The 23271-nt window shown below is 40.9% G+C and overlaps 1 protein-coding gene across 8 annotated transcripts in view; it reads left to right on the top strand.

Annotated features, from left to right (window-relative positions):
- Nucleotides 1-16367, top strand: part of LOC137185110 (nucleolar protein 4-like) — a 195389-nt gene extending 179022 nt beyond the window's left edge. For 7 of the 8 annotated variants that reach the window (XM_067593367.1, XM_067593366.1, XM_067593364.1 and 4 more), the window contains 6 exons: nucleotides 2044-2516; nucleotides 5421-5612; nucleotides 7452-7640; nucleotides 11441-11554; nucleotides 12708-12936; nucleotides 14742-16367. In XM_067593367.1, coding sequence (XP_067449468.1) covers nucleotides 2044-2516; nucleotides 5421-5612; nucleotides 7452-7640; nucleotides 11441-11554; nucleotides 12708-12936; nucleotides 14742-14986 — 1442 coding nt within the window. In that variant the 3' untranslated portion in view covers nucleotides 14987-16367. The remainder of the gene's footprint in view (nucleotides 1-2043; nucleotides 2517-5420; nucleotides 5613-7451; nucleotides 7641-11440; nucleotides 11555-12707; nucleotides 12937-14741) is intronic. The other variant, XM_067593363.1, reaches the window with a different exon arrangement.
- Nucleotides 16368-23271: the final 6904 nt, after the last annotated feature.

The raw sequence follows: 23271 nt of genomic DNA, 5'->3' as shown, positions 1-23271 counted from the left end.
ACAATAACACACTTCCTGTCTTAACGGTGAAAAGTTTCTGGTTGTAGCTTTTAATACACTCTTACTCTGTGTCCAGTGTAATAAGGTGGCAGTAATAATAACCAGGATGGGAGAATGTTTTAGTGATTCACATAAAGTGGGAGTATAGGAAGAGCTTGATGATGATGATGATGATGAGGCTAGGATGAGCTGGGGGGGAGGGGGTCTCTGTCATAATGCAGGGTGTTGACTGTGTTATTGTCTGGTCAGGCTGCAGACTGAATGGGTTTAATCAAATAAACAGACACTGCTTCTCTCCACTCGACCCGCAACAAACAGCCTCCTCAGCAACACGCACACACACACACAAACACACACGCGCACACACACACACACACACACACACACACACACACACACACACACACACAAACACACACACTGCATTTCAGTCATAACACAGAAACACATCTCCAGTGTTGTAGCAACTTTAATTGCTGCCACCCAGGAAAGCATTAGCCTTCAGCAGCATGTGCCTTTAAAGAACTTTTCTCTCATTGTTGTTTTGTTGTGTTGCGTCAGATTGAATCCACTGATTTTACACCAGCTGGAGGATAGTTGTGGCTGCGATGGAGAGATTTCCTTTTTTTTTTTTTTTTTTTTGTATATAGAGCCATCGCTAGGCAACAAATAATATTGTTGTAAAGCTGTTTTTGTTGAGACCATGTCAAAGAGGTCTTGTTATACAAAGAGTAAAGCATGGACAGATAATTATTTATATTAAAGAGCAGGACAGAAGCAGAAAATGAAGATGGTTTATAAGAATTTCATGCTTTTATCTTTGCAGCTAAAGGCTATAATGATATAAGTGTTGGGAGCATACAGGCTGCTTCTGTTTGTTGAGTTGTTTTGGTGATGTAAAGACCCTGAACAGACATGTTGATACATGAGTTTTTGATTCACATGGAGTTTATATTCTTTGCATGATAATCCCTTTTCTGTTATGTGCTCTGTACCTTTACTGAGCTACGTGGGGGGGGGGGGGGCGGCGGAAAAGCAATTAAAAAAGTTGGTCACACATACATAAAAAAAAAAAAAGCATTTCATACTCAGATGTTGCTGCTTCCTGATGGAAGAATGCCATCTGCTGGTCATTAAAAATAGCTTTGGAATGATGTTATATATGTATATATATATGTGCAGTGTATTTGTGTATCTATTAAATGTTCTGGACAGCATCTGTAATGTTAACGAGCGTTTCATACCGAATAAGAACTCGTCTCTAAAATCACAGATTGTATTTATGTTGTCGTCACACTAATAAGGTTCCACATGTCACATGCACTTCCTGCAGCAACATTAACATCATCATTATTATTATTATTATTATTAACGATAATAGTAACATAATGTTTGTAGCATAAAGGCCTCTCTTGTCATTTATAGTGTTTTCTTTTGACTAAGTTGCTTGTTCGTACTTCATGTTAAGGTCATGGAGTTATTATGAGCTGGATTTGGCCCCATTAATACAGAATTACAGGCTTCCTTATGTGCCTCCATGAAAAACCAGTAGAAATGACTGAATACAAGCAGCCCAGTTTACATATTCCAGTAAGTGTTTTATATTGAGCCGTTTTCTTTGTCATATCAAGTTCTCTGGGATTATTTCTCGGGTAGAAAGTGGTTCCAACAGTGAGGTCTGTGTATTATCCAGAATTATAGGTTTATAGTTTATTAAAGATAAAGAAGAAAACTCTGAGAAAGATATTTTTCAGAAGCTGGACACATAAAACCACATTTGCATGTTCAAACTAGTAGAGCTAAATATGTTTTTTATGATTTGAGTGAACTGACTTTTATTCTTTTATTGTTTTATTAATCTCAAAGTGAAATTAAAGTGATCATGATAACGTCCATGTTGGCAGGATGATGTTTCTGTGTAGATTTATGAATGACTTGTATAACACACAGACTGCGGTATGTGATTGTTCTGTTGTCAGGGAAACAAACTTTAAAAAGCAGTAAAGTGTGTGAGATCTCATCTTTCTCTGTCTCTCCTTTCAGATGATTCGTCATCAGAGAGCGGCAGCGGGAACGGCCTGCCCGCTCTTACCCCTCCCTCCTCCGCTGTGACGGACGGCGCCATAGTCAGAGAAACCGAGGTCGTCAACGGCAACGGCGGCCCCGCCCCGCTGGACTTCAGCACGCCTACTTCCTCCTCCTCATCATCCGAGGACCAGCAGCCGATGAACCTGAGCGACCCGCCTCCTCAGCGGCTGCCTCTGTCCACCTCTCACCTGCCCGTCACCGTCTCGGCGGCGGCCGCGGCGCTGCTCGGCGCTCTGCATCCCAGCGCGCCAGAGGAGCTCCGCCGGAAGTACCCGCTGGCCGCCAAACCTCCCCTGGCTCCGCACCCGGCCCTGCCTCTGACCCTGCCGCATACACATAACGCGCACACTCCCAACACACACTCCCAGTCCCACACACACGCCGCCGAGCTGCGACTGGACAGAAACGGCAGGGACTACGGCGGCAAGGTGAGAGAATACGCACATACAGAAGGAGTTAATGTGACATCACCTGATCTTGTTGCTCTCCAGGTTTAATTTAGGCTGGTTGGTGAATATTCATCCATCTATTAACTACATTTACAACACTCACATCTAACCTGCAGGCCTTTAGACATCCGAGCTCCTTCCAGTCAGATCAGGTTCAAGATCTTCATGATGAGCCAACACTGCTGAAAAATGATCAAATTATGAATAAAAACTGGCAAATTATCATCCATCCAACAGTTTTTGAGATTATAGTTTTGCTATAATCTCCAGTAAATCAACTAAAATCGAGCTATAAGTCATGTTCTATGTAATTTTAGCAGCTAACTCACTATGTTAGTTACTAATATTACTATAGAGAGATTTAAAATGTTCATCTGCTTTGTGAGGATTGAGAGTTACATTATTATAGGTAGAAGTTTTTATTTACATCCGCCGGTATATAAAACTATTCACTATTAAACCCTAAAAAATATGATATTTTGTTCAAAGAAAACTCTGCTTTCAATATAAAAAATAAAGGAAATAATGTAACTGAATGATCTGTAGAATTTATTGTTAAGAAGTTGAAGGTTATGATACAAAGAAACTGCCAACAAAAATGAAAAAAGTAATTTAGTATTTCATCTTGACTTTCATTTGAACAGCTTCTGCTCTGCTTTGCTCTTCCACAAAAAAAAATAAAAAATCTGGCTAGATGCCGTTAAATCTTTCACTCCGGTCCTTTTTAATTAATTGCCACATCCGTCTCCGCTTATTTAGGGCATCTTTGTTAAAACATGAAAGGTGTTAGCTATTAAAATAGGAATTAGAAAATAAAAAAAAAAAAGATGGAGGTAAAAAGTGAGAGGAGATGGAGACGGGAGCTGAATAGCATAGAAGCTGACAAACAATACGCACCGGCCTTGGAGCGCTCCGTATTACCGCCAGACACGTCTACCTTGAAGACACAAACACAGCTATATACAATGCACACACACACACACACACTCACTTAGGTCACTTTTGGGGACATTACATATACTTACATTCCTGGAGACTTGCACTAACTTTAACCACTGATGCAAAAAAATCAGCTTTTTCCCCAGTTAGGGACACGTTTTTTGTCCCCAATTGGAAATTAACTGGTCTTTAGTCTGAAATGTCTCCAAAAGTAGCCTATGAGAGACTACACACACACACACAGAGTGATGTCGTCTCATTTTCACTCATAAAGTCAACAAATAGTCTTTTCACACGTTCTCTCGCTCTCTTACGTGTGTGTTTGTGTGTCAGACAGACACTTCTCACATTTCTCTCCATAGGTTTTCTTTCTTTTGCTGTGTGTGTGTGTGTGTGTGTGTGTGTGTGTGTGTGTGTGTGTGTGTGTGTGTGTGTGTGTTTCTTCCCTCCTTTTATATGCGTGTGTCCTTGCAGCAGGTCCGTCTCTTTACATTGTGCGTCTCTATGTTCATGCACCTGTATATGAGTCATGGCCGAGTGTATGTGCGTTGAGCGGAGGTAGAAGGGACATTTTTCTCTTTGTGCATCTGTCAGGTTGAGTCATTTTCTGTGTCCTCCGACTGTTTGTTTACATCTCTAATTAAAGGGAAAATTAATTTCATGCACTGGCCTCTACAGGTGGAAGCTTTCAGCTAGATATATGAATGCTAAACTATCCCAGTGTTAGTGTTTAGTCATTATCTGAAAGATATATTTTAGACTTTTTGGTTTAAGCAGTATACTTCCCCCCAAAATTAGAACATTTAAAGAAGGAAGAATGTGTTTATTATCGCAGCTCATATGTTTCCAAGCAGCTGTTACACCTTTTTAAATACATATTACAAAGTGCATTAAAATCATATGAATATTTAAACCTCTAAACAAGACAAAATAGATCAAAAGATCAAATCAGAAAGCCATATATATCATTCTCAAAATCATATATAATCGATAATTATATGGATAATAATAATAATAATACTACATTTAATTTATAGAGTGCTTTTCAAAGATGCTTCACACAAGTTAAAAAGATCCTCAGTAACTAAAAAACACACTAAAAGTCAGTCTGAGTAACTTCTTTAATACAGACATATATTTCTATTATAATTATTATTCAATTATATGATTAAATGAGTAGCAGCAGTTGGATTGATCATTATTGTGTGATCAACTCTAAGAGGGGAGGTGATGAAACTATAAAACAATATAAGTAAATATAAAACACACATTCAGGTGAGCTGCAGGAGAGAGAGTGAAGCTGCAGAGGAAGATGGAGCATCTGTTGCCATGACAGTGAACCTTATCACCCGGTTTTGACACCCCGGTAAACGTTTCCATGCTGCATTACAAACCTATCATCGCACTTTCTCGCCCCCCCCCCACCCCTCCTCCCCCCCACAAGTCCTCTTTACGCCGCTGAAGTGGAAAACGTTTCATCTGTTGACTTTCACTCGGTGATTAAATGTCTGCTGGACTCAACCTGCCGGACCAGGTCGTAGCTTCTAGATATGTTTTTTGAAAGTGAAAGCTACCGTGCTTTAAGAAATGTAAAATGTAATTTGTAAGATTATCGTTTATTCCTTAAATTATCTTGATTTTTCTCTTTTGTGAGCTGATATTTGCCTCCTGTGAGAGTCTCCACCAAACACCTAAATCTTTGTATTTAAGGACCTTTTCATTGGCTGCTGTCAGATCCTAACGAGACTATTAATTAGTGTTAATTAATTAAGCACAGAAATGGTAAAAACACAAAGATTGTGTTACCTCACTAATACAGTCCTCCTTCCTGTTCTGGTCTAGTTAAATACTCACTTTTGGAGACAAATATTGATATTAATGCTATTCTATGTGTGTGTGTGTGTGTGTGTGTGTGTGTGTGTGTGTGTGTGTGTGTGTGTATAGTCTCCCCAGTACAGTTCAGGCGGAAGCTACGACAGCGTGAAGATGGACCTGAGCGCCGAGGACCTGACTATGGGGCGTCACGGCAGCCAGGTCGCCCCGGACGACGACGACGATGACCACGACGACCACGACGACAACGACAAGATCAACGACACGGAGGGAGTCGATCCCGAGAGACTAAAGGCCTTCAATGTAAGTCAGAGACCGGTATCAGACAGACGCCCCGCCGTGTCACATGACGTCCCCGCTGGGAACCATAAGGTGTCTCTTTATCCTCCATAAAGAAAAAATAGTGAAGAGCTGACTGCATGTTCCCTCCTGTAAAACCTGTCAGTGTTATTGATCACTGAGGCGCAGACTCCAGAACATCCAGCAGCCTGAACTTTGTTTCACAATGAACATTTTTCTCACTGACTGCACAAAAAACACACACTCCACCGATCATTTTTCTGTATTAATCACGTATCGAATGGCTGCGTGTTACAGCAAAGCAGCAGCCGCTCTCAGTTATGAACCTGCAGTGAATTATCATGTAGCTCCGCAGAGACTTTTAGCCTTTTTTTTTTTAGCTCGTTGTCTTGGTTTTATGGCCCATTCACAGTGTGATTCAGTATCATACTGCAGCATCAGGCAGCTGTTGTTCTGCTCTGATTCATTTAATGCAGCTAAAAGGACTTACATTCATCAGCTGGACAGAAACACAACTCCAAATAAATAAATGGATAATGTTTGTACGGATGTGTACGTCTGCAATTTCAATCAGGAGAGACTCAATTTCTTTATGAAGTAAATGATATTTATTGAACAAGCATGATAGATGAAGTTGGAAAAGTCTAGAGACCCCATCGTGATGTCGCTGGATATGAAAGGGGGGGGGGTGAATGCAAGAGTAGTATAGGATAACCCCCCCCCGATGGAGTCTAGACACTGGTGGTGTAGGTAGCGGCTTCTGGTGAACTCGGGCCTGGTGCTGAAGTAACGGAGTGTAGAAGGCGTGATGGTGATCTCTGGGGATGAAGAGGAGAGAGCTTCCAGGGTGCGGCCATGGAGGTGGATGGGGGGTGGAGGAGGGTCGCGATGATTGCGGGAGGGAAACGGATTTTAAAGTTTGACAGGTGAGCCGTGATTGGTGGTTAGAAATCGTGGAGCAGTCTGATTTGATAACTAGGAGTGACGCTTCCTAAACAGCTGGAGAGAGGAGAGAGGAGAGGGAAATGAATGAATGGTTAAAGATAATCTTCCTGCCTGAAAGAGGTTTGCGTTTGTCAGCTTGTTGTGGAGTTCTGCCCAAAAAAACAATTGCAGCTTTAACTCACATATACTGCAGTCATACTCATGTTTACAGACTTTAGACGACTTACAAACAACATATATGGGGCCATAAATGCATCATAAAACTGTTTTTAGCCACCACCACTCCATCACTTAGGTGTCCAGACTGAAATATCTCAACTATCAGATGTCGTACCATGAAATATTATCACTTGTGAGCATGTTCGTGCAGCGCTGACCCTGACTATGTTGGTGCACTAGGTGAGATTTTAAATTGAAGCCCCAAAAGATTTAGATTGGAGCCCCCCCCCAAAAAAAGTACAAACTCCAGTCCAAGAATAGTCCAGATATGAATTAGCACTAAAATCAATCGCCACAATGGTACCTCCAGCCCAGATAAAGTCCTCTCAGTCAAAAAGGCAAGTGGGGGGTCAAGGTGCCATTCACAATGAGTGTTTGGTGGCATTGCCTGAGGTAGCAGATGAAGTTCAGTGGCTGTCGTGCAAAAACTGAACAGTAAGGCTTTGGAAAATCAAATCAGAACGCAAAAAAAAACCGCAGAAAAAACATTAAGGGAGAACTTGTAGACTACATATTTCCAAAACACCCACTTGCCACTCAATTGGCGCCCCCGTCCCTCATTTGGTGCCCTAGGCGACCGCCTACGTGGCCTGTGCCACGGGCCGGCCCCACGTTACGGCACAGCTGTAGACTTTTAAGTTCTTTGTTCTGTAACATCTGTTTTTGTCTACCCTGCAGATGTTTGTGCGCCTGTTTGTGGACGAGAACTTGGATCGGATGGTGCCCATCTCCAAGCAGCCCAAGGAGAAGATCCAAGCCATCATCGAGTCCTGCAGCAGACAGTTCCCGGAGTTCCAGGAACGCGCTCGCAAGCGCATCCGCACCTACCTCAAATCCTGCCGACGCATGAAGAAGAACGGCATGGAGGTACTTTACACACCTGATAATAGTGTTTTTTTTTTCTGTTTGCAGGATAGCTATTTTTAAAACAACACATTTAGAGGATCATGCAGTCTTTGAGGAGGTCTGACTGCATTCTAGTTATCATGAGTTTAAGTGGTAGTAGTACAAGTAACCCGGCGTGTGATCCTATTATTCTACCATTTCCCAGTATGACTTGAAAGCAGCATTAGACAGTTTGGAGAAATTGTCTCTGCGACACCGACCTGATACCTGCTCTCTGAGGGCTTTTAGACTGACTGTCGTGTAATTCCTCTTTTCACTGTGAGATATTCTATTAGTGGCTAAAACTCTCATCTTCATATTGAAAACATTCTTCAGAGTAAAGTAACCAAATTAAAGTAAAAATCATACTTCTTATTCTTGATATTAGAGTTTAACTTTAATGTTCAATCACAGGGAATAAATGATGTACAGCTTGTTGAGCCGGTGAAGGTCTGCGGTTCTTGAACAACCATTATTCTATTGTACTGCATCCTGTTGTACAGTTTATACACAGTGAGTAGTTTGACTGATTGACCAGCAACATGTTCAGAGTCAATAATTCCCCACAATGCACGGCCGGCCTTGCTTCTTTTGTCATTCTATCAGCCTCTCTCGTTTCCTGATGTTTTTCATTCCTACAGTTATGTATACAGAGGAACAAAAGCTCTCAGTCACTTACTGTACTGGTGCTCTTAAAGTAAAAAAAAAAGGAGAAAAAAAAGAAAAAACACCCTCTCGGAAACCTTTAGCAAGTTCTTGGAAAAACACTTCACACAGAGGCAAAGGTCACAAATTCAGATGCTGAACTACTGTAGAGGGAATAAACTGTTCACAGGAAATGTTTTGATTTTAAAAGCATGAAAAATGCTTAGAAAAGACTCAAACGTTCCAATGAAGCAAGGTTAAAATACTACGTTTGTATGATGTTGGACTGTGTAGAAATTAAATTTAAAAAACAATTCTACACTCCAAAAAAAGCCTTTTAATTGTTGCATCAGTTTGACTCTCGCTGCAGTTACGTCTGCTCTATACATTTACATTATGAACGATGTCTGTCATCCCAAAGTAATGTCCAAAATTGATTTTTAATTTATCCTCCATTACGTGATTGGTTGTTCTTTTCCATATTTATAGCTCAAGTGAGTCAGAAATCTGACTCACTTGATATTTTGCACAATTTATCCTTAAAAATCATCATTAATTGTGTGTGTTTTGTTCAGATTCAGATGTAGATTCGATATGTTTTATAACAAATTGTGCTTTCTGGTTATTTAACTCTATGATTTTTAGACTCCACAATGTATAAACTGACTTATATTTGTGTCTTATCCATGTAGTTTTAGTTTTAACAGAACAGGTTGTGGCATCTACTGCAGTATGGGCGACTAGCAACAAACAATTATCATCTTTTGTAGAAAAAAGATGATCAAATGTGCCTGTAAATGTGTTGTAACTATAGAAACGACACGCTCGGCGTCAATTTATTTCAGTTTACAGGTGTGACAGGGTGCAGAGTGTCTTTAATATAAGAAGTAATAAAGACTGCGTGGCAGCATTTCTTCAAGTGCATCTATTTATTTCACTGCCGTTTCAGGTCAAACGCATATTAAGCGACAAACTGGCTTAAACTGGCAGGTGCATATTGTTAATATGTTTTACAGTCGACGACACGGCATCAGCAGGAACCAGCAGGGACGCGGATGATTAATACGCTGCAATCTGTACTAGTAATTAAAAAATAATGAAAGAATATAACAGAGATCTTCATGTTGTCAGCACAGGAAAAAAAATGACTCAGCTGGACTGTGACTGTTTTTCACTGAGATGCTGAATAATCCGATATACTTCATGCTGAGGTTTATCAAAGATTGTCAAAGCCTCCTCGTCTTCTTGGAGAAATACACTTAATATGTCGAACAGACGTGCTGTGTAACCTAGTTTATACTCTACCAAGCTGTCAGACATACGAGTCTAAACTCAGGCTATAAATGTCTGTAAATATAAAGTCATTTTGAATTAACGAGCTGTATTAATTGACAGTGATTCAACACCATACAGAGCAGAGTCAGGGTGGTTGACAGAGGGTGCACTAATGCAGGAGAGGTGCATGATGAGGAACTTGAGGTATTTGAACCCGTTACATCTATTGTGACTTTGCACACAGTGACATTGAGTGGAATGATGGGCAGCTTCCTCACACTGAACATAAAGATGAACCAGTCATGTGAATGTCTCTGCTGCCCTCCAGTGGTGAAGCATGATGATAAAACACAGCACTTCACTCTGCTTTTAACACAACAGGCCTAATGTGCCTCCACATACAGTTTGCATTAATCTACATAATCTTTTTTTAAAAAGTCAATGACATTTGCATATAAGAATCAAAAATTATAGAAAACAATAAAGCTACAGATGGCAGTTGAATGTACTGAGTTAGAGAACAAGGGAGCTTGAAAGGGTTGAAGAGTAGATGAGATGAAACTGACAGCGTTCACACTTGATCACCCTGAGACTTGAACCCAGGACCTTTATATCCTCAGCTGAGGCGACATTTTCAGGGAACTAAATGACATGAGCCAAACAAGAGCATAAAGCGTTTAAACTTCTCAACAACAATTTAACTGTTGGCGATACAAATCTGAAAAAAAAAATCACACATCAACCTGCTTTTCTTGGGTTTATTGTCAAAGATTTTGGTGAAATTTGTAAGTAAGACACTGAATATCATCGCGGACCGTTTGACACATCTGGACACCAACTGTTTCAGTTGTTGTCCAGATGTGTCAAATGGACAGATGTGACAAACATGCGGTGTCTAGCCCTTTCATGCATGGCGTCCACTACAGTGGACAGATATTTGGAAGTCATCTTGAACTATTTAAGTTGTAGTACCATGTCCTAACTACCAGGTGGTGAACCCCCAAAGTGTTGTCTACAATTCCATCTGAATATCATTTTTGACTCGCTGTGATTTTGAGATATTGAATCATAAATTCAAAATGGTGTAAAGGTGGAGGAAATGCACCAAGTAGCTCAGGAATATCTGTTAAATACTTTTATTCTCAGAGAAAAAAACAGGTAAAAAGTATATTTTTCAACTAAATAAGATGTTTGAAATACTTTTATCAAGATTTTAATAATATTTTTTTTGTACATTATTTTCTGTGACTGAATTTGGTCTTAGTAATAAAATAATATATATATAAACATATATATATATATTTTGCCTATATTGATTTCCATAAATTGCTTTTTACTCCGTTGATGCATGGTGACCACTACAGCGGACACATTTCAAAATTCAGTATATTTAAAAAAAAAGTTACTGACATGATTTTTCACTAGTTTAAGAGTAAAAATAAACAATAAAAAAAATGTTTTACTCTGTGATTTAATAATTCATGCATGAAAGGGCTAGTTTCTAAAGCATTTGGATAAAGACTTGGATATATAGATGCATATTTTGAGTGACAGACATCTGAGAGCTGTGGATATTTGTCAGGTATTAGTCGGGTGTAAAATCCAGTAAGTTGACAGCTGAGTGTTGGTTAGATGGTCTACGTGTCCTGCAATGTTCAGCAAACACTCGTTCCGGTCTAATACAATCAATCACAACTACAACGTAACAAGGATTAACCGCACAGTCTGCACAGTAAATCCACTTGTTTACTTTGTTCTGTTAATGTTCTGTCTGAAGATTATCGGGTTTTTACGTAACGTTATCATACCCACCTGTTGCTCTGATTCACTCACAGTGATTAAATTTGTTGTGTTGTCTCCAGACCCGTCCTACTCCACCTCACCTCACCTCAGCCATGGCTGAGAACATCCTGGCCGCCGCCTGCGAGAGCGAATCACGCAACGCCGCGAAGAGGATGCGCCTCGAAGCCTATCACGTAAGAGTTTATGTGCTCATGTGTATAACTTCAGGCAAAATTTGATGTTTGTGTGTGACTGTCTAACATCTATATAATAGTCTCTGGCAGAAGCTGCTGAGTGAGGATCACAGTAATACTGAACTGTCTAAATATCTGTCATGTTACGTGCCTGCAGACTGGTGTTTTAATTATATAAATGATGAGTTAAACGTCACTGGTGCCAAAGAACCACAGCTTATCTGGCTAATTGAGCAATGTTACCTTGAAGCTCAATAACAAAGGTAACAGAGGACACATCATGTTACTGACTATAAAACACAATCCAGTCATACTGAGATATCGAAGTTATCCAGGCAGTTATGAAGTTAATATACTACAACCACAGACATATATTGCCTCCTAATAAATGATAGTCTAGTGAGGAAGAGTGTGAGCTATACATTTAGAGTTTCTGTCTTCTAAAAATCACTCGTCCTCTTTACGGGTGTGCCTGAATACAAATACATTATTCGGCAAAGTACAAATAGTGGGCTTTATACAAATATTAGTTTCATACAAATATTTTAAAAATTATTTGTTTTTGGGATTTAAAAAAAAGATGTCAAATGAACACTTATTCTAACACTTTAATTTTCGTAATAAAAGCGTAATAAAAACAAAAACAGGATTTTTAAGCCTCTGTCCACTTTTATTCAAATACAAATACTGGGCACATCTAATATGTAGTATGTTACTGATGTATTTTGGCTGATAGAAAGTTGTCATAATTTTACTTATCAGCTAAAATGTTAATTTTATTACCAACCTGACAAAGCCAAGGAGCCCTAAAAGCTCCAGTTTACAGCATGTGCAATTGATTTTGGTAATTGAATCAATTGTAAATATGTCAGGAAATTCCTACCACTGAAGAAGAATATCTGCTGTCTCAACAAATACAGATAAAAACTGGGCTCTCTGCACATCCCTAGTCCTCTTTGGTATAAGACAGATGCATCAGAGATCCTCACTGAAGGAAAATACGTCCTAATTTTGAAGCAATAACAATATTTTTTATGATAACTATAAAGAAAGCGTGTGAGCCTCCCTTATACTAAACTCATGTGTGTGACCAACCAGCTTCCTGTGTAGTATTTTGAGAGTAAACCCCGTCATTTCCTGGTTCCTCCGCCAGGATGAGCAGATCTCTCTGGACAAGCCGTCCAGCGTCGGAGGAGGTCTGAGGGAGCCGGCGTCCCTCGCCCACTCCGCCTACTCCCTGGCCGCATCAGCCTTCTCCCAGGACACCCAGCTCTACATCAACGGAGCCGGCCTCAGCTACGGTTACCGTGGATACCCGGGCCTGGGTGCTGCCATGCAACACCCCGTTTCCCTGACGACCGGCGCTGCTGCTCAGAGCAATGGTGAGGATGGGAGAGCGTGCGGCAGAGGGACAGAGGGAGAAGGACAAGACTAAATAGAGAGAGACGGGGAAGAGCGGATGAAAGAGGAAGTAGGCAGTTAGAGAAAAGATGAGGGAGGGAAAAGATGTGAGAGTGATAAAAAAGAAACAGCATGAGCGGGTAATTTGGGGATGAATGAGAGAGGAGATGGAGAAGGAGACAGAGCAGCAGATGGTAGAGCGATAGTGATGTCAACTTCACTGAAATATGAACACAGTCTGTGGTTATTACAGGCTTCTCCGATTCTGAATATCTGCTTTTACTAATTAACATTTGTCTCTTAATAGTTTTGACAGCATTTTAAAATGAGTGTAGCGTATATATGAAAGGTTGGAGCAGGACAATCATGCAAAACTGTATTAATGCTCAGAAAACCTACCTAAAGTTGGACAAATTAAGGTTTAGAAAATGTGAATTACTTTCATAATTTACATGCAATTGGACTCTTCACTCTCTCTTCCCACATTCCCAGAGTAACATTGCTTCTTTTTTTTTTTCCTCATGTCAAAACCTGGTGCCTACATTTAACCCACATTACCAGGCAGGTCTGAATGGACTGTAAGTTTTAAGTGTCAATACAGATATATACAGTGTAGGTTTTGATTTATAGTTTAGCGTCACAACAGCAACAATAGACAGATTTATCATATGTGCTTAAGTAACTTAAGTAACTTGAGTGAGTGCACTTTGTTAGATGTGTTTGTTGTAATGAACAGGAGATGATTACTGAGCTTCATGTTGTTTTCACAATCAACAGTCTCCACCAGCATCAAAAACTTGTAGGAGAGGTGACCAATCACAGTTCTTGTTATCGCCACACGGTATCTCTGTAGCCGCCGTCGCCCCGACAGGAAGTTACATTTTTTTAGGAGGCGTATGTCAACTACAGAGCATCGATGTATTATAAGAGCTGGATACCGGACTAAAAATGGCGCCCATTCAGTCCTATAGGAACTGCTCGCCTGGCGCATACGCCAAAAAAAGTTTCTAGCTTCCGGGTTTGCTTCCACGTTGTGCGGCCCACTGAATATGCGCAGTAGTGTTTCCTGCTCGACCCATAGACTTTACATTGTGATGACATCACAGATTTTTAAATCGCTTTTCTCGGTTCGAGGAAAGTTTTACAAACATAAAACCTCCATGGATCAAAAGTTCATAATAGAAAGAGTCATAATTGATGTTGTTTGCAGTTCGAGGTGTCCTGTCAACAGTTTTACAGGCATCTCTTTTACAATGGTGGTCTATGGGGAAAATCCTTTTTGGGCCGCAGGGGGATTTTTTGCTGCAATACCGCGAGTGGCCACTGAGAAAATTTGGCTGCAAGGCTGAGCGGCGGCGTCCTATCCAGCTCTTATTATACATCCATGCTACAGAGTAGCTACAACTGTGTATGTAGCCTGCAAAGGGATATAAACCCTTAGTGTGCAACTATAAATCCAGTTGTGTTTTAAAAAAAAAAAAAGTAGATGAAGCTTTCTTCTACATGAAGCTTGCAAGCTCTGATGCTCTTATGAACTGGGAGCTGGACTGGTTTAATGGTAGCTGCAGGTTATAAAGGATTCGTTTCATAATGATGTTGGAGCAGCGTTTGTCATTTTGAACTGACTGATCTGTTTCTCTGTCTTTTCTTCCATCCCCCCGTCTTCTCCTTTCACTTCTTTATATTTCCTCGACTTCATCCATCTCCATCTCATCCCTCCGTTTCCCTCCTTCATCAATCGTTTCATTCTTCCTCTTCATCCATCCCTCTCTCCCTCTACCTTCAGGCCCCACAGACCTCAGCATGAAATCTCTCTCCTCTGCCAACATCAGTAACTCCTCTTCTGCCTCCACCAACAACAGCCTGGGCGGGCGAGGCAGCGGGGGCGCAGGAGGAGGCGGGGCGTCGACCCAGCTCAGCCAACCGGAGATCACGGCTGTGCGTCAGCTGATCGCCGGCTACCGGGAGTCGGCCGCCTTCCTGCTCCGCTCGGCAGACGAGCTGGAGAACCTCATCCTGCAGCAGAACTGATTTAAGGGGGGGGAAATATGGGAGAACACACACACATATACACACACACACACACACTTCCCGTTACATTTGTTTCGTGTTCGTCCGCGTCCTTCGTCTCTCCTTTAACATCGCCGAACGCCAGACCTCCTCCTCTTTGTGTTCGCTCTTCCCTCCTTATATCGGGATTCGTTGATTTCTCCTCATCTGCCTTCTCTTCGGGAAAACTGCGGACACTTTTCATTTTGAGAGGGAAAAAAAGTGGGGAAACTGGGACAGAGGGAGGGTGATGAATCCCACCCCGCCCCCGCCATCATACCCCAAAACAATCCCCCACAACCTCAATCCATCCATTCTGCCTGAGAGGAGAGAGAAAAAACAAACAAAAAAAAAAAGATGAAATAGGAGCAGAGCACTGGGACTCTGGAGGATTCTCTTCCTCTCCTCTCTCCGGAAGCACCTCACAATCAGCGATACACTCTGAGCAAAGGAGTGTGGAGGAGAGGAAGAGAGGAGGAAGAGGAAGACTGAAAGGTTTTTGATTCTGCTGCTGTGGTTTCAGAGAAAAAACAGACTTTGCCCCCCTTCCTCCCCTTTGTGGGTTGAGAAGTTTTTTGAGTTTTTTCCCCCCCGTGGAACGTCTTACACGGGGGAGTTTTGATTGACGGTTGCCCCGGGCGACGCCGTCTTATGATCATAACAAATAATTTTAAAATGACTCCCTGAATTAGTACTACTGAAGCTGTTTGTTAAACGACGAGTGCTTTTGATTCGATTGAAGATTTAATTTGTTCTCTTTTGGGAGTCCAATGAGCGTTTTGGGTTTTTTTATTGTTGTTTTTTTTGGACTGTTCTCAAGTGACTGAAGGAAAGAAAAGCGGTTTGACTTATCTTAAAAGATAAATACGGAAACGGACTTTGAGTGCGGAGGAGCTGAAGGATGAAAACTGGAAAAGAAAAGAGAGAGAGAGAAAAAAGGAGTTTGTTTGGTTTAAAAAAAAACACAAAAAAAAAAAGGAGGAGAGAAACTTTTTTTGTGCTCGCTTGTATATAAGCTCTCTGTGTCCTATAGCACTTTTCCCCCCACCCTCCACCTCCCCACCTCCCCTTCCTCCTCCTCCTCCTCCTCCTCCTCCTCCTCCTCACCCCTTTTACCCAGGGAGCAACTTGCTACTTATGCATTTAAGACGCCATGTTGACCACCAGGAAATACCTCAGATCAGACCTGCCAATTCCATTTTCAGTTCCTCACACACACACACACACACACACACACACACACACACACACACACACACACACACACACACTCTGCAAAGTGTATGGTAACATTCCCACCAGAAGCCAGTTTACTTCTACTTTACCACCTGATGTCTTCAAGGTTTATATATATTTTTTTTTTTTGTGGGGGGAGGGGCGGGGGGGGGGGGAGAATCAAACAATATTGCGCAAAATGTCGAAAGCATTTCAAGAACTGATGTTGTAAAATCTCTAAAAACTATTCTTTCTGTGCGGGTTCGTTTGTGTGCTGCTGTATATAATCAGTTCATCTTGAAAACTTGAGAAGAATCAGAGCTGAAGTTGACAGGAGTGTATTTCTCCGGGGGAGGTGGGAGGGAGTGTGTGTGTGTGTGTGTGTGTGTGTGTGTGTAGAGGGGTGGGGGAGGGGAGGGGGAGGGGGGGGGTTAAATGTTGATCACTGGTGGCTGTTTTACCTCCCGTTTCTACTTCTTACAAATGTAGATGTAACGCCAACGAAACCTCAACATCGTTCTGTTTAACATCCCCCCTCCCCCCTTCCCTCTCTTTTTCTTCTTCTTCTCTCCATTGGACCTACTCTACACCTCTTCTTCGTTGGACCTAAACATTCTCCTCTTCCTCCTCTCCTCCCCCTGGTTCACGGTCCAGGTTTCAAGAGGAAGAGGAGGACTGCTCTTGTCTTTACTGTGTTTTGTCTGTTTAAACTCTGAGATGGCCATTACTATTGTTATTCTTGTTCTTCTTATTATTATTACTACTATGATTATAATGATGAACTTTCATGTTTGCTGCTGCTATACAAAAAAAAAAAAATCGGACCTTCTGCCATAGACCTGAAACCTCAAACAAAGCCGGGCGTTAGCTAGCCGCAGTGCCCCATGAAAACCAGACCGACCAACCTCCTGCGACCTCTACTGCGACTTTTAACTCGACCGCAACAAAGCAAAAACAACACAAACTCTGAACTATACTGAAAAACACTCCTACCTTCATCCACTCTACATGTCTTTACTTTCTCAGACTGGTCGGTTGGTTTTTTTTTTGTTTTTGTTTTTGTTTTTTGCTTCATAGGGCTCGATTTATGTTGTGTGTTTTGTGACTTTCTAACTGTGAATCCTCTTTCTTTTAATCTGATTTCTTTCCGTTTCTCCCCGTATTTTGCATCCTCCGGAGAGCGTAGGGAGGGATGAATTAGTAAAATCTTGCACCTTCACCACAGCGCTCCATAACAGGCCAACAAGTACACACTTAAAACCCACTCAAAGGAGCAAAATATTCTGTTTTATGATCTTCTATTTTTTGGTTAATTTAATTAAGAAAGAAAGAAAAGAGATGCCATTCAAGTTCTGCAGATAACTTAAAAAGTTAAAGTAAATCCTGAATATTAAAATGTTTTCCTTTCAGCCATGTCGATATAAAACCATATGAAGGTAGTTCTTGTTGTCTGGCTAAGCTAGTAAGAGCTTGAAAATGATATTTATTGGATCACTGGTTGCTCTCACAGCAGCCTCTGGTGTACCTGTTGTTCTGTCCAGAGTCAGTTAGATGAAAAGATTGATACCATTCTGATGTTTGTCCATTAAATATAAAGCTGGAGCTAGGAGACTTTTAGCTTAGCTTAGCATAAAGATTGAAAACGTGGAAACACATTTATCTCTATTTTTTTCTCAATTTTGTGTAAAAATGTAAGTGAAAAAAACAAGTTGTTGTTTTTATGGGGTTTATGTGCCGGACTTTTTCTTCTCCAGCGGTTTCTTGAAGTCTTGTTGTCACTATGAGGTTGCTAAGCAGACTCCAGGAAGTAACTGCTCCCAGCCAACAAATATCCCCAAAAAACGTCTTTTAGTTTTTACACTTAGGTTTTTGTACAGATTAATCAAAGATATAAAGTGTTAGTTATTTGAAGTGATTTTGTTACCATCGGACAGAGCTAGGCTAGCTGTTTCCCTCCGTTTCCAGTCTTTATGCTAAGCTAAGCTAAGCTAACTGTTTTGTGGCTCCAGATTCAGATTTATCGCACAGACATGAGAGTGATATTGATTTTCTCATCTCACTCTAAGAAAGTTCACAAGCGTATTTCCCAAAATGTTGAACCATTCCTTTAAGGTGTTGTGACACTGGTAACTCAAGTTTTGTCTCTTGATACAGTCGCTAAAATAAGCCAAATTGTCTGGTAGAAGTTGCTGTTTGGTAAAGGTACACTATGCAGGATTGGTGGGCTGGTGTTTGGCCCCTCCTCCCCGGTTTAACACCAGAGCGAGCGAGAGAGAGAGAGAGCACTCTAAAGCACAACTAAACGCGCCTCTGTACTATCCTGAGGGAAGGTGCCGCATTGCCGGATTTTGTGTGAATGCAGAGCTTCATCATATCCGCTGTTGCCTCTCTGCTCTGCGTGTGTGTGTGTGTGTGTAGCTCAGCCCCGCCCTCGGTCACGCAGACACACAGACCTGCTGCTCTTTTATACATCCATGACACAGAGACAGAGAGCAGAGCGGAGCAGAGGAGAGAGACGGAGACACGAGTCCCGACCTCACACCCTGCGCGCTGTCATTGGCTGGAGGCGACACACCCACTTTACATTGTTTTTTAGGAAAATCCTGCATAGTACACCTTTAAATTAGCCTGTTAAAATGTTGTATCTGAGAGCGTTTTGAACCACTTGATGTATCCAGCAGCTCAGCTCTTTAACACAGATCTATTTCAGTCACACCTGTAGTGAAAGAAAGTTGGAAAATGATTTGAAATGAACAAAAAAAAAACAAACTTTATTTCCTCCCGAGACATCGCTCTGTGCACTGTGGTTCCTACTCAGTTCGACTAGTCGTGTCACTGTAATTTGCTCCCTTTTTTGCACACTGAGCGAAGCAACAGTCATCTTTGATTTGAAGGGGGGGGGGGAGCTCTCTCTTTGTGTGTATGCATGTTTGCCAGGAGGGACCCCCCCCTCCCCTAACTTGCACTGCTGACGTGAGGCGTGTGAGACGAGAGCGAAGGAAGAGGTGTTTTTTTTTGGTTTTTTTTGGTTTTTTGTTGTTTTTTTTGCAATGCAGTTGATAATCATAGCATTCCCTGGTCTTTAGACGGTTCGTGTCGTGTTGTTAAATCTGTGTCGTACACACCGGATGATGACGAGCTGGTGGGATACAGAGCGGAGGACATTTTGAAAAGCCATTCATTCAGGAGGTGTCTGAGATGTCACTCACAACCACAAAAACCTCCATCCTAACTGATTCACACCCGCGTGCAACGTCAGAAGCACCGCCGTCAAATTAGAAATGTTGAAAATGTAAATTATTTAATATATGGACCATTACAGATGAGATGTAGAATTGTAAAGGATTTGATTTTTGTTGTTGTTTTTTTTTGTTTTCACCAAAAGGGGGAAGCTCTGTTTAAAGTGATCACTGAATGATACAAGAGAAATATGCAAAAAAAAATGTCTAGAAGAGAAGGAGGAGAGAAGGAGGAGTGCGATGGCGTCAGAGGAGTCGGACATGTTGGGGTACGACTTTTATCTAATGCTCTTATAATGTAGTCACGTGACAAGAGTTTGTTGCTCTAAAAGTTTATAAAATTTGATTTATCAGCCTTTTGAAATAGAGGAAAATCCCACAATATTACATTTTGTGAGACTCACTGAGGTACAATCAGATTTTCCTCTAATTTCTCCTTAATTTTTGTGCTTTTTTTTAAACATTTCTATTCAACATTGGAGGGCAGATGTTTATTAGTAGTTCGTTTGCCTTCAGAAACCCCAACATGAGACTTCGTTAACGACACCAGCGACCCCGTCCCTCTGCTCTCCTGTTGGATCCTCACTGTGCTCTCAGATATTGCCAATGTTTCAGTTGCCCGGTTGTCAGTGTTTTAGGGAGAATCGGCACTTTTTGGGGGGGCACCAGGAGCAGTCTGGGCATGCTCAGTCGATCTCAGAAAGAACTTTAAAATATATTTTCAGTTCCACTCTCTGCTCTGTCTGCGGGACCTTTTGAAGGCGATAATATATCTCAAAATATCCAAACTGGTTAATAAGTGTGGCTGCAGGAAACTCTGAATCCTTGTAATTTCAAAGCTGTTTTACCCTCCGAAGCTCAGAGCGAATGAGTCCTGCAGTCAGTCAGTCAGTCAGCAGTACGGATGTTAACCGGAGAAGTTGATGTGATGAACCGACTCTCTCGTTAATGTGTGAAGGTACCTCACATCAAAGCAGGCTGTCGAGTGGTTTTTAATCTATTTGATTTCAGGAAGAATTTCAATCCCAGCTTCTTGACTCAAATGGTTTCAGGCTGAACCGAGCAGACTTCTTTTAAACTCTAAACCTCCTCGGTGTGTGTGTGTTTTAAGAAATGAAGGAAATCCCACCATCAATATCAACAACCAGGGAATATAATCTGCATATAAAATTGAATTTCAAGAAGGAATAGTGACACAGATTTTTATGCAACAGCAACATTTTCCTTCGATTGTTCGACATCCGGGACCTGAAATAAGTTGTTTTAATGAGCTTTGATCTCTGGAGGAAACTTTACTGTTCATCCCCCTTTCTTCCTCCTTTCTCCTCCTCCTCCTCATCCTCTGAGTTTGATTGTTAGCTAAAAACACTCTTCTGAGACAAACAGCTTCTTTGAAATGACATCTGGGATGTTTTTTCCTCTATAAATAGGTCCCATAAATAGAAACAGAACAAAATAAAAGTGCCCGAGTTTAATTAGAAGAAAATTAGTCAAGTAAGCGAATCATAAATTCTTTTAATGGTTGGGATTCAGGGCTTTTGGGACTTTCGTATTAGTTGTTTTTTGTGTTAATATCCTCTGTCAACCTCAGAAAAAAAGGTGTTCTTAAAGTTTTCTATGAGTGTTTTTCAGCCCAGGTCCACAAAGCCAGACAGCTGCAGAACAGCACCACATTAATATTAAAAAATAAATAAAAAAAACACCAACAACTGTATAAAAGAGAAAAAAAAGAGGCAAATGACAATCTTTAGAAAGGTGTAATTTGCTGTTTTAGCCATAATCAGAGCGTTCATACTCCAGAACTCCTCCTGTTGTTGTTGTTGTTGTTGTTGTTGTTGTTGTTAACGTCTCCACCGGCCGAGCAAACGACGGCCCCGACACATTTCTATCTGATTTCTATTTTTTAGTATTACATGATTAATTATTATTATTATTATTATCAATGTTCTGATTCTTCTTAATATTATTATTTTATAGATATATTTTGTAGTGCGAGTAAAAGTGGTCTTTTTTGGGGGGAAAAGATATTTTGTACAATATTCCAGCAGCCTATTACTGCACATTCCAAACATGGATGTCAACAGACCCGACCGGCGTCACCAGACACGTTTATAACGTGCAAACTGTTGTTTTTTTGTTTTTTTGAGGAAATCTAAGCTGCATGTTGACTTTTACTGCTCTCCTCTTTACGTTGGTGTGTGTGATCCCGGATGCTTTACACTGTTTTTCCAAAAGTACACATTTTTATCTTTTTAAAGGTTATGTTTACGCTTCACAGACTTCATGATCCGGCATTGATCTACTCTTAAAAATCTCTGGAGGTTGTAGAAACGAGGAGCTTTTTTTTTTGTTGAGAAAGGTCACGGTGTCTTCGTGACCTCCTCAGAGGTAGAGACGTGGTTACGGATCTGGTATGTGGAGAGTCGTCCTTATCTTGCTGTGATATATAGCTTCTGTAAAGCTGCAGACCTTTTTAGTCTCCAGTGGAAAAAAAAACGGTGCATGTTGAAGCTCCAAGCGGGGAAACCGTGAGATCAAGTTGTTTTTTTACTCAAAATGACCTTCGCAAACTCTCTGAAGATCTTTGCCCAAAGAGAAGTGTCTTTTGTTAGAAATTTAAAGGCTTTCCAGGAAGTAAAGTGTTTAAATAGGAAGCCAGTCTGCTCTCAGTTGAATGAGAATAACATCAATCAGCTGTATAACCAGGATCTTCACACCACTTTGAGATATTTTGGACTCAAAAACACATTTTTTTTTGTTTTGTACCCAAAAAGTCACATTTAAAGATGTTGACTCTGAAGAAAACCATAATCCGACCTTGAAAAAACCCATCCTGTATAATATATATGTGCAATTATAGGACATGAACAACTCTTTGGGTCGTTAAACTCCCAACATTTCCAGAAACGTACACATGATGTGATGTTAACGGTGGCCGGCAGACAGACAGGTTTCATATCACATGTGGTCGTCGAGAACAGATTCTGACGCTGCAGGATCATTAAATCCGTTTTTAGAGACGTTAGAAACCGTTTCTGTCGGTCAGGTGAGCGCTGATGCCGGTCGGGTCTCTACGAAACGATTCACACACTTCTTCTTGAACCAGTCTGGTCAAAATGTAAAGCTCAACACACACAAACACACAAACACATATTTTTAAAAAATGAAAGGAGAGAAAAAGTAATGGAGCTTTTTTTATTTTTCTATCAGGACACGGTGTACAGCTACTCTTGTCAAAATACAAAAAAAAAATGGCTTCCTGAGCCGTTTGTTTTACTGTTTTTTTTGTTTTTTGTTCTGTTTTTGGTGCTTTAGATTCCTTCATTTTCTAATTTTAGCTTTTTTTTTTTCCTTTCTCTCTCTTTCTGTCTTCACCTGACTTTGTACCGGACTCTTGATTGTCTTGATTTCCTCCGCCGGGGCTTTGTACCTACAGTAATACCAATGTGAAACCTGTATTCTCCTCATGATTTGACTCAGTGGAAGTGTGATGTTTACATGTACAGATTTTTGCGATTCTTTCTGGGTTTTTTTTTTTGTTTATTTTTTTTGTTTTATGTTTCATTCCTCTCATCTCTAACCCCCCCATCCCCTCACCTCCCACCTCACTCTTTCTCTTTATCCCCCTCACATCCCTGTTTTGAGTTAATCTGACTCCTTCCTGACACGCTGAAGGGAAATGGGACTGCGTCCAATTACAATTATCACCATTATTCACATAAACCTGTCGCTCGAGGGGGCACGTTGACATTTTGAATTTCAGACGCTCACTTTTCTTCACCTGCTGAGATTTTTTTAGTTGTTTTGTTTGTT

Source organism: Thunnus thynnus, chromosome 6 (assembly GCF_963924715.1).
Source record: "Thunnus thynnus chromosome 6, fThuThy2.1, whole genome shotgun sequence".
NCBI classification, from domain to species: Eukaryota; Metazoa; Chordata; class Actinopteri; order Scombriformes; family Scombridae; genus Thunnus; species Thunnus thynnus.
Note: the sequence above shows the minus strand (reverse complement) of the source record. Positions and strands in the feature narration are given on the sequence as shown.